Source organism: Condylura cristata, unplaced genomic scaffold (genome assembly GCF_000260355.1).
Source record: "Condylura cristata isolate star-nosed mole 26May11 unplaced genomic scaffold, ConCri1.0 scaffold00018, whole genome shotgun sequence".
Lineage (NCBI taxonomy): Eukaryota > Metazoa > Chordata > Mammalia > Eulipotyphla > Talpidae > Condylura > Condylura cristata.
Window position 1 is genome coordinate 21733872 of NW_004567119.1, and position 11471 is coordinate 21745342.

Sequence of the window (11471 nt, forward strand, 5' to 3'; positions counted from 1 at the left end):
CCCCATATTACTGCTCTTTAAACTCCCGAGCATTTGTACCTCCTCACATACTATGCAACTTAATGTCTACCGTCTTTCTCCCACTGGATACCTATCTATTTTGTCCCTGTTGTATGCTACTGTAGCGCCATGTAGCAGCTGCTGAGGGGTTGCATGGTCCTATCTTTCACTCTGGGGCTCCCCAGACAGAGAACATGAGGATTCTGGACTCCTAGACTGCAGCTATGGCAATATGTTCTGAAACAATGGCTCCAACCTGATTCCCCACCTTCCTGATTGTGGTGGAGGCTAACCCCCCGAAGGATATTCTTTGGTGTTCTGATTCCTGGAGTCCAACCTATGGTTCATTTCTCCAGTTTTCCTGTAGGTCTATAAATACCTTTTAAATTTCTCTCTCTCTCTTTTTTTCACATTTTAAAAGGGCAGGTTTATTATAAGGAAAAGGATAAAGAAAAGGTGAGGTACTTGCATAGTCAGAGGCAGAAGAACTGCACTTCCTTGTATAAAACTTTTCTGTTTAGAATACCTAGAATGACTGGTTTCTATTTTTCCACTGAACCCTGAAAAATATACAAGATAAGTCAGGTCAATAATGAACAAGACTGCATTTCCTCTGACTAGTTCTTAAATGAATCAAATAGAGCAACGTCCAGCCTCTTCTTCAGCTTTTGGGGAGCTGGATCAGTGACTGTTCCAATGAGAGAAAACAAAAGAAATAATCCAGAAGAGCTGAGCCAGAAGGTGGCCATGCAGAGGGGTTACTAAAGTCAGCATCCTATTTTCTGTTTTCTCAGAAGTGCCCCTGAGGCCCAGTGCATCCCACTCCCTCCCCTTTACCAGTCAAACTCTGGCAGCTGAACCAGTCTAAGAGGAGCTGTTACCACCATTCTCTTGCAGGCTACAGCCACCTTAACATGTGAGATGCCCTATGAGACTCCAGCTATAGGGTGGGGCGAGAGCCCAGGAGGAATGGGCGAGGAAGCCACTACACCTAAGAAATACACCTGTTATCCTTTACAGAGCCATGTGCTGACTGAACCCTTTAATCAGACCATGTAGGTGGGTCTGAGAAGATTAAAGGACACTGTCTTTGGTTCTTTCCACTAGGTCATATGTATCTAAATGTTCATTAATATGGAGACATGAACTATATGTTAAAATGAGTTAACACACATGGCCCTCCTTGGTGGCGCAGCGGGTTAAAGCACAGCACTGAGAATCTAAAGCCACGTTCGCATAAGTTCGATCCCCGCCTGCCCCGGAGGTGACCACATGGCGCAGTAGACCTCTCCTGACCTGCCTGCTGCTTCCCTCAGTAGTGTACTTCATCGATCTGCCTGTTCTGTTCCCACTGTGTCTCTGATGAAGCCTCTCAACGCCTCTGAGCCTCTGGCCTCTACCCCAGTTCTGTATGCACAAATAAATAAATCTTAAAAAAAAGTTAACACACATGATAAAGCAGCACACTAATACCTTTACATATAATAAAGTTCTGTATGCACTGAAATGTTAACATTGGTTTATTTGAAATAAATGGTGACTGAACACTTAAAAAATTCCACCTAGATATACTTTATGACTTTACTACAATACAAAGAATTTTTTGAACACGGTAGCAAATATTATGGAGGTTTGCCAGTCCTGTGTCTTCCTAATGAAAACTTCTCTTACAGGCAAAAGGATGCGAGTGCCAGAGAACAAGTTGGTCCAACCATCCTTTCCTTTTTGCCAGCACCTGGTCCGAAGATGGGGATGTGGCCCTGCTATACCAAAGCCTCAGGGACAGGCTTCGGGGGGCCTCTGCAGGCTACGCCACCCAACAAGAGCAGAACAAACAGTTCCTTTACTGCTGTCTGCTTTGCACTCTGCTTTGGCTTTGGACATTGTCATTCGAAGAGCTGATGCTAAAAGCTGTAGCAGTCACTTCACAACACAGAGGATGGCAGAGTAAATAGATCCAAGAAAATCGTGATGACATTTTGACTGCCACCAAACCTGGAATCATTTATCTCCAGTGTTGTTGTTATAAGAGATACTTAAATATCCTTATTTCTTAAGTCACTGTCATCCAAATGATCTTTAACTTGTTCTGATCAACCTTCTACAACCTTCTCCTGCTTGGTGCTGGTGAAAGGCCTGGTACCAAATCTGGTTTAAAAGCAACCTTATCCTTATTAAAAAGCTAGGATTTTTTTTTTAAAATTATCTAATTTTTACAGAAAGTTAGGAGGCTAACTTTCCCCAAAGTTGCTAAGGGATTATATTCAAACCTAATGCTGACTCTAAAAGCCCACTCAGTCACTTAATCATAGCGCTAAAAATGAGCAAGCCTATAGTTCTTTCAGATTCTTAACAAAATGCACACACACAGATGCAGGTAGTAATAAATTTACATCAATTTGCATTCATATATGCTTTTCACTCCCAGTATTGCATTTGTTGGGTGGTAGAAATGTATACCTCATAAATTCAGCAAAAAAAGCAGACTTACCCTATCATTATCTTACACTTTCACTGATGGCATAAAAACCTTTGTCCCAGGCACAGAGACAGGTAGGTCATGGGGATTTTGATGCAGGGTCCCAAGACACTTGAAATGGTAAGTGAGCATGAAAGTGGCTCATGCTCTCCTCTTCTTAGATGAGTAAGCCCTGAAGACTGCAAAATACCAAACATCGAAGGAGGCAGGGCCTTTGAGTTAGCCCAAAAAAAGCAGGAGAGTATTTTTGAATGAGACAGAAAAGGAAAATAGGATTACCATGGAGACCCACTAGCAGGATGCCGGTTAAAAGGAGAAGCAAGCACTGAAGTCCACATGACAAAAAACACAAGGGTTGGCCATCAAAGCTGTCTTCGGCTAAACTGGACTCCACAGCACAAGGGTCCGAGGGACCCTTTTTGTTCCATCCTCCAGAAGGAGAACACTATCCAACAGAGTTCACATGAATTGTCAGCTACAGAGGGGGCAATGTGGTGATTAAATACCTAATTCTCCTCACAGCTGCTGGCTGGGCAGCTTCAGCCACAGTGAACAGAAAACACACTCAACAAACAGGAAGATGAGGCTAAGAGAAGGTGTAACCACCCTGTCTCTGGGAGCCACTACTCTGGGGGCAGTTTTCCTGAGCCTGCAGGGTTCATCCCTACACTACGCTGGTTGAAATCCCAGCAGAGGGAGCTGTGACATGGCCATCAAAGGACAGACACTATAGCTGGCAGCTTCCCTAACTGCTAAGACACCCCCTAAGCCCTGCGAACAAGCCCTACAGTCAAGCACTGAAGAGAAGGTGTTCCAGGAACCACACAATGGAAGGATCCAGAGTTGAAGATCAGGTGAAAGGAAGGTTACAAGCTTATAAAGGGAAAGGACAGTGTGGCCAGCAAGGAAGGGTTCCAGCTTAGTGGGCAGCCCCAGAACCTAGCACAGGAGACAAGGTAGGCCTCTTAAATCCAAAGCTTTTGTAGTAGGAGGTCATCTGACGAGTGTCAAAGAAGGCAGTCATTATTCAATAAACTCCTACTTTCTACCTCACTGAGGGCTGTTTCTCAGCAGAATTTGATGTGTGATGCAAATGCTCAAGGTGTGGCCAGAGGTTTGAGAAATATTAAAATGGAAGTTAGAAGAATACCGAGTAATTACTGCAGGAGAAAGGATGGAGGGAGTAAGTCTTGGGGCTGCTGTATCACCCAGAAGCATTTGTTGGGAGCCAGGAGTCATCTCTAACTTCTTCACTTCTGACAGAACCTCCCATAAGCACCTCCCACTGTGTGAACCGAAGTACTTGGTTAGGAATGCTCAGGAGAAATAGGACACACAAGGGCCTAAGCCTGTAGTTTCAGGGCATTAGGCCTGGAGAGATGGCAGGCGGACAAGAAGCTCTAGTCACTTCTTCCCACATATTCTCAGAATACCTATTTTGTTTGAAAATAGACTCAGGCAAAGGGAGGGGAAACTAACATTTATTGAGTGCCTATTGTTTTATGTCTGGCCTTGTGCAAGGAGTTGTCATCTTTAATATGTCCCTTAATCCTCACACCAACCCTGTGAGGTAGGTATTACCCTCATTTTTGTCAGATGAGGACTCTGAGGCTCAGAAAGGTTAGGTAGTTTGTCCAAGGTCATACCAACTGTAACTGAGAGCTGGGACTGAAGAATGAGTGTGAGACTCAAAACTCCCCTGGCTCCCTCCTTGACACATCTGAGGAGGAAGGAGGGAGTAAAAGCAGCAGTTTTACACTTCCTACCCTGAGAACCAGGAGGAGTGCGTATTTTCCACAAACTCCCTCACCTCCCCCCAACCTGCGAAGGGTGCAATCAACTGACAAGACATAAATATAAAAATAAATACAGGGGCAAGTCCCCCAGCATCGAGAAGGTGCAGCACCCATGCTGTGGGAAGGTCACTGTGCACTCACAGCTGCGGTGGGAGCGCACCCGTGTTCTGTGGGGGGAGCTGAAACAACGGCTGCTGAGGGCTGGAGCAGGTGGGCTAAACAGGCCCCTTCAGGGTTGTGTAGACTCGAGGACCAGATGTCCGAGCAAGCAGCAGCTGGGGGCAACAGTCACCACCATCCTCCCTCTGCTCATTTTACCGATGTTTGTGATCCAAGAGGGATTCAAAGTCAGGGGAACAAACGAGTTTGTGCTTCACGTGTCCCAGGACTGTCATCTCACCTGTCCTACTGTCGCCAAGACCCACGGACACCAGCTCCTGCCAAATGAAAGAGAATGCGGTGAGAACCAAAACCCCACTCCGTGACCCAGTCCGATGACTCTGATGTAACTGCACCAACTCCTTAACACTCCTCACCCTCTTTTGAAGTCTTCATCTGACCCCCTGGGCTCTCACCTGCAGGAAAGAGCAGGTGGTTCCCATGGTCACATCCAACGTCACCTTGCCCAGGAGGAGCTGCACCTTTCCCGATTTGCGGATGAGCAGCTTGCCAACCTGACCCTCGGTCAGGTCAGCCAGGGTGCACGCGTTCTCTGCCAGCCTGGCTTCCTATGAAGAGAATCAGGGGATGAAAACTTGGTAAGGAATTGCTTCCTTTGCCTTCACAAATGAACCTCTCCAAAGGCAGGCGCCAACAGCAAAGGAGGGAATAAGCTCCCCAAAGAACCTTTTCCTAATAACAAAACCCACAGTAAGAGACAAGTTGACAAAAATCGAGTAACAGCTGAAACTAGATGGTACTTGAGTCTCGTTTATATTCTCTTCCATACATTCAAAAATTTTCAAAAATTCTGCAAAGTCAACATACACATCTAACTAGGGTTGAAGTGCAAAGCCCAGAACAAGAACAAGCGTAGACTAGCAGTAGTGGGTAAAAAGAACAGGCGCGTTATTGCTTGCCTTTCGGCTCGGACAGCGTACCCCCACAGCTTGCAGTTCCCTGCCTGGGCCCCAGAACTCTGTTTCCAACATACCCGATCTTTCTCCTGCTTTATAACCACCATCTGTCCATCCTCGCTCTGCACCTCTGTCTTGATAGGCTTGATGTCTTGTGTGGGTGGCTGGCCAGGGAGCGTGTCAGGCAGCTGGAGGAACAGCAACTCTTCCTCCTGGGTGAGGCTCAGCTCTCTGAGCAGCTCCGCTACAGACACATCCTTTGGGAGACCTGGGGTCCTTCTGGCGGCTCTAGGAGGAGCCTTCATCTTGGTCTCTTCCTCCTCATCTCGTGGTTCTTCTTTCACTGCCCAGAGGGGGATACAAATGGAAGGGTTGTCAACAAGCCACCACCCTCTATGCCACATCATGAACCCACCCCTTCATTCCCATCCGCTCTGCCAGGAACCTGGATGTTGGTTAGGGAAAAAGGACTGAGGAACTGTACATCTTATGTAAGAAAGATGATCTGAGGCTCAGTCCACCATCCATGCCAGGTCTGGAACCCTCTTGAGAATGGAAATGTACCACCTTGTTAAGCTCATGTGTTTTACAGCTGGAATGGCGAAGGCCTGATTCTCAGTAGCAGCCTGACAGGCTTATTCCTTAGGGGCAGGGGAGCCACAGAAAAGGGGTGAGATGGAATAATGAGAGTACCTTTCACAGCAGGCACGTCCACCTCCATGTCCTCCTCCTTAGGCATAGTCAACCAAGGCTTAACATCTGGCTCTTCATTGTCCTCCTTAAAAAGCCATCCCGAGTGAGCCAGCGGTAGCTGCACAGGCATGTTTCGAGTATCATTCTTCAGTCCAGGGTCATCGATGAACTGCCAAAAAGTGGGGGAGAGTAGTGCTCGCATGGCCTGGCTGACACACAGCTAGCTTAGCCCTTTTCTAACAGAAGACTCATGCTCAGCTCACCGGACTCCAGGGCATCACAGAGCTCTTCTTCCCCTGACCCTGGCTCCCCAGAAGCCCTTTTCCAAAGCCACAAAGCTCCCCTGAGCTACCTACGTCATCCTTCTCCAGCATTCGGAGGATCTGTTTTGTTTCTTCATCTGTCTCCCTCTTCTCTTTTTTGATGTTGATGATATGAGAGGGCCCCATGTCCGACATATCCACGGTCTTATCCCAGTTCCCTGTGGGAAATCACCCAAACACAAGGGTGAGGAAGAAATGGGGAGGCAGGGGAGGCCCATGGACCTGCTCAGACAGCCTGAACTGAAATGCAGCAACTCCTTCCTCCCGGAGCCCCCATAGCCTTGTACCCTTTTTCTTCATCATTTCAGCAGGGCCCTGCTCAAAGATGGAGTGAGACTGAATCACTTCTGGGCGACCCCGGCCCCGTCCATGGCCCTCTCTCTGGCGGTCTCTATCCCTGTCACGCTTCTCCTTCTTGATGGTTACTTCTTCCTTGGGCCTGGAAAAGAGAATGGATTAAGGGTACCCACTCACTCTGCCTCATAGAATTGGTCTCATTCTCCCCACCACTTCACTTCACTCCACCTGAGTAGAGTTTATGAACCAATAACTGTATCATGAGAAGAGAACCCTGCCCTAAACTGAAACCTTTCTCTTTCCTTGGTTAGGCAGTCTTTATAAGTTTGTTTTACTTTACCTTCCTGTGTGAGAATATCTATAAGAACTATAACCCAAAAGTTGAATTGTACAGACTGTTCAAAGATAAAGATTTCTTTTATATATTGACTGAAAGAATTTTAGGGAAAATATGTCTTAAACTAGAGGCTCTCACCTCTGGCTATAAAAGAGAATCATTCCATTTCATTGCAAACAAGTTAAATCACAATTTCTAGGGGTGGACACTCACACATCAGTATTTTTAAAAAGAGCTTGCACACTGGAATAAGCTAGGAACCCATGTTGAAAATTACTAGTGAGAAGAATTAAAAACACGAATCTAAATTTCTTAGTTATATACCTAGTTATTTCCCCCAAAGCCCCAAATTCAGAGCAAGTAAATAAGGGGCAGGGCATGTATTCAGAAGGCCTAGCAACTTACTCTTCCTTGATCTTCCGACTGATGATATTTGGGGTGAAGGTTTTCTGAAAGTAAAATATAGAAGTCACTACTTTCACAAGTTCTCATACCAAACTACAGAGGAAAATAACACCCCCCAAAGGGCATATTCTATGAATCAAGAGCACCATGGCTCTTCTTTTGCACTACACTGCTGGTAAAGATCTATTGAGATACATGTATGCTTGGGAAGGAGGACTGCCTGGCTGTGGTGGCAGAGAACAGCACCAAGACAACTCCACCTAGCAGTCTCAGTTTCTGCTTTTAGAACTTCTAAAAGCAAAGGGACTTATCTAACCTCACTTCTCAACTTTAGACTGCTATAGATACCAGTGGGCATTGTGGAGAAAGGGCTCTGGCAGCAAGGCTCAAGGACCTGCCTGTACTTACAAATACAAGATAGGGTTAAGAGACCACTGGCATTTCCCAACGCAAAGTGTCTTTAAAAACCGGCTGCTTTAAGGTGTCATTGCTCCTCCTTCCCTCCCCCTTCCAGGGTTGCTCTTTATTTCTACAGTTAGGCAAGTAATAGGAAAAGTCTAAACAGCCTCCAATGCAAAGTCTCAGGTACGTTAGACTCTAGATCGGAAATTTGCACACTAGGATGTGAATTGACAACTCTCTCAAACTACAGGCAAAAGTCTATGCCTGCCTGTGTGGCTTTCATGGATTTCTTAGAGGTGTCCAAAACACACAGTTAACAAACATTACTCAAGTTGCTTTTGACCATCTTGTCTGTCCTCAGCCACCTCTGAACACCATCTCAACATCTTGTACCAGTCCCGAAACCTGAAGGCAGAATAGGTTCCCCAGAATTCGTAGGCCAAATCTGGGTACAACATTCAGGAGCCCCGTTAGGCCCGACACGGGGTATGCCCTGCATGAACACTAACTGAACCCCAGAGGCCTTCAAAGTAGCTTTAGAAAGGTGCCGTGGGGGGTACCTTTTTGACTCCCCCGAGGGTGAGATCCCTGGAGCGGATGGAGGGAAGGCGGCCCGGGGTGAGTGGAGGCGCCGGCCGCCGCCCGATAAGCCCCCGAGTCCCAGAGAGGAGGGGTCGGGGTCCTCCCGGAGTGCTGGGCTCGCCCGCGGCGTTTCCTTCCGACATGTTGCCTGGGAGGGGAGGGGGTGGAAAGCGACGAATTCACTGCCTGGACCAACACGCGGATCCTGGGCGGAACCCCACTCACGTGGCCTCCCGCACCCCAGTCAGGGCGTCCCTCCCGCGGCGTCCAGCTCCTCCCCATCCCACGTGGCGAGACTCCCCCGGCCTCCCGAGCTGGAGCTTTTGGCTCGCCCTCTTCCCAGGCAACCCGCCAGGAACATGGCCGGGACGCACCCCAGCGCACCCGGGCTGCGGCTCCACACCACGCGCGCCGCGACTTCACTTGCGACGCCGCCCGCAGCCCTCCCTGGGTCTCGGCACCCGGCGGAAGTCTGCGTGGCAGAGCCCCGGCGCCGCCATGTTGTCCCGGGCGGAAGTGAGGTCGGTGGGCGGGGCCCGGCCACAGTATTTATTCGGCGGCGCCTTGCTCCCCTCCGCCTTCTCTTCCCGGTTCTTCCCGGAGTCGGGAAAAGCTGGGTTGAGAGGGCGAAAAAGGAAGAGGAGTCTGGTTAGGTTGCTCCGCGATATAGTTCTCGAGGGTCTTGGTCCCAGGTTGTAGATGGAGGCGCTCAGCCCAGCCCAGGTCTGGGACCTTGGCAGCCTCCATGGCACAACGTGGGGAGTCGCCGTGCCGAGCCCCTGGGAGCGGTGGGGTCGTGGATCGGGGTGGGGGGAAGGACTCAGGTCATCGAAGCGGGATCCTCACTTAGCCTGGGTGCCCTAGATCAGGTCGACTCGCGGCTGCAGGAGTCGATGATGACCTTGGAGTGGTCACTGCACTTCCCGGCAGCACTCTCACTCGCCCTAGAGTCCTTTCCTTGGACTCCTGGTGGGATTGGGCTGCTAGAGCAGCTACGGTGGTCAGGTGGTCGAGCCTGATGCCTAGTGGCACCCACCTAGGGCTCAGATTGCGGGCCCTTTGTGAGTTCTTAGTCCAAGCCTGGAACCTGAGAAAAATGAAGTTTGCTCTACTGGGAGGAATGAATTCAAAGAACTTACTGTGACACCAACGCTTGTAATTTTATCATTAAAAATGTGTTTTACAGTTTACCCCCTTTTCAACCCCAAGGCCTGTAAAAACTATGTAATCATTACGGAAAGTTTGAGGGAAGGAAAACATTCCTGTTGGAATATCGTACTGTCATTACAATCTTTGCAATATATTCCAGCCTCCTTCATAGAGCTGATATATTGTACTACAATTTTTGTCTTCAAATACATTTTTTGTTCTTGCTTCAACACACAACTGCTTAAATCTTAGGAGGCTATATCATGATTTGTTTGTTTTCTTGTTTGCACATTTAGATTGTTTTCCCTTCTGTAAAGAACGCTATCGTGCATTTAACATTTCTTTCTTTTGGATTATATCCCTTGTACCGATGATCACACTTGGAGAAATGGCCCAAGTAAGATGTACTTTTTGTAGTAAAAGATTTTTGAGGTTATTGTAGTTAAAAGAAATAATGCAGAGATCCTCTTTTTAGGAGTAGTATCTTGCAGAACTCCTACAATATAACCTGAATATTGACTTTGAGCGGCAATTTACAAGACATTTCTATCAGCAAGATTTTCTAGTTGCCCTTTTATAACCACATCCCCTTTTCCTCCCACTTAACCCCCACCCAACCATTTAATCTGTTCTCCATTTCCACAGTTTTGTGATTTCAAAAGTGGAAATCATTAAAAAAATGTGATTATACAATATGTGATTTCTTGGCATTGCTTTTTTCCCACTTAGGATAATTTTCTAGAGGTTATACAAATTGTTGTGTATATCAATAGTTCATTTCTCTTTATTGTTCAATATCCATGGCTTATTTAACCATTCATTCTTTGGAGGATATCTGGGTTGTTTCCACGTGTTGTTGTTGTTGTTTGCTAGTAAGAATGAAGCTGCTATGAACATACATGCACCGGTTTTCAAATGAACACAGTTTTCATTCCTCTGGAGTCTATGTCCATGAGTGCAGTTGCTAGGTTGAATGGTACTGTAGGTTTAATTTTAGAAGAAACTGCTAAATTGTTTCCCTCAGTGGCTGTGCCATCTTAAACATGCATAGTTTGTGGTTCTTCATCTACATTGCTAAATTGCTTTCAAAAAGAGTTGTGCTAATATGTATCCCCACTAAAATATATATATGTAAATATATGTGTGTGTGTGTGTATATATATGTGTATATATATATATATGCACTATATATATAAATGTTGCCATGTTCAGTTGAATCTTGGCTCTTAAATTTTAAACTTTTTGCCAATTTAGTAATATGCTAATAATAAATGCTATAATAGTAATAATATTATGTCAATATTTTTTGTTATGATTTCAGTCTCTGGGCTTTAAGATACACCAGGCTTTTGTTTTGTTTCTACAAAGATAATTATTCATTTCAGAAGGTTGGGAAAATTTCAAAGAACAGCCAAAAGAATATTAAAGTCATTATTATCCCATTAACTTTTAATAAATTGAAGTTTTTCTATGCATGTAAGTTTTAGATATTTTACATATGGTTTATAATGAGCTTTTTTTGGGCAATATACTACAAGCATTTTTCTGAGTTACACTTCTAAATTGTGATTTTTAATGGCCAAATAGTATTTCACTGTATTGTCTTGTACTATAATTTTAAAAATGTTTTCTTCCTGTCATGTTTATTAGATTGCCATAGCATTTTTCATCCCAAAAGAACAAGAGAAGACTTAAACCTTCTAACTTTAATACTTGGGGAGTTGCTTCCTAACAAAGATTATGATTATTTCACTTTAAGAATACTCCTCAGCTGGATGTGGAGAAAAAGGAACTCTCCTGCACTGCTGGTGGGAATGCAAACTAGTACAACCACTATGGAAAACTGTGTGGAGGTTCCTCAAACTGCTAAACATGGAGCTTCCCTACGACCCAGCAATCCCACTCCTAGGTATCTACCCAAAAGACACAAAA

General features: G+C 46.0%; 1 protein-coding gene across 3 annotated transcripts; it reads right to left on the bottom strand.

Annotated features, from left to right (window-relative positions):
* Positions 1 to 1518: 1518 nt before the first annotated feature.
* POLR3D (polymerase (RNA) III (DNA directed) polypeptide D, 44kDa) lies at positions 1519 to 8881 on the bottom strand. 3 transcript variants are annotated; one of them, XM_012726985.1, is made up of 9 exons: positions 8775 to 8881; positions 8369 to 8538; positions 7407 to 7450; positions 6655 to 6806; positions 6401 to 6525; positions 6045 to 6213; positions 5429 to 5694; positions 4851 to 5003; positions 1519 to 4712 (listed from the first exon to the last, which is right to left on the bottom strand). In XM_012726985.1, the coding sequence occupies exons 2-9, from the start codon at positions 8531 to 8533 to the stop codon at positions 4590 to 4592; spliced, it is 1197 nt and encodes a 398-aa protein (XP_012582439.1). In that variant the 5' UTR covers positions 8534 to 8538; positions 8775 to 8881; the 3' UTR covers positions 1519 to 4589. The 3 variants fall into 3 exon arrangements, with proteins under 3 accessions (XP_012582439.1, XP_004685464.1, XP_012582440.1); XM_004685407.2 differs by having other exon boundaries at positions 8765 to 8881; XM_012726986.1 differs by having other exon boundaries at positions 4621 to 4712; positions 4812 to 5003; positions 8765 to 8881.
* Between the last annotated feature and the right edge of the window lie 2590 nt (positions 8882 to 11471).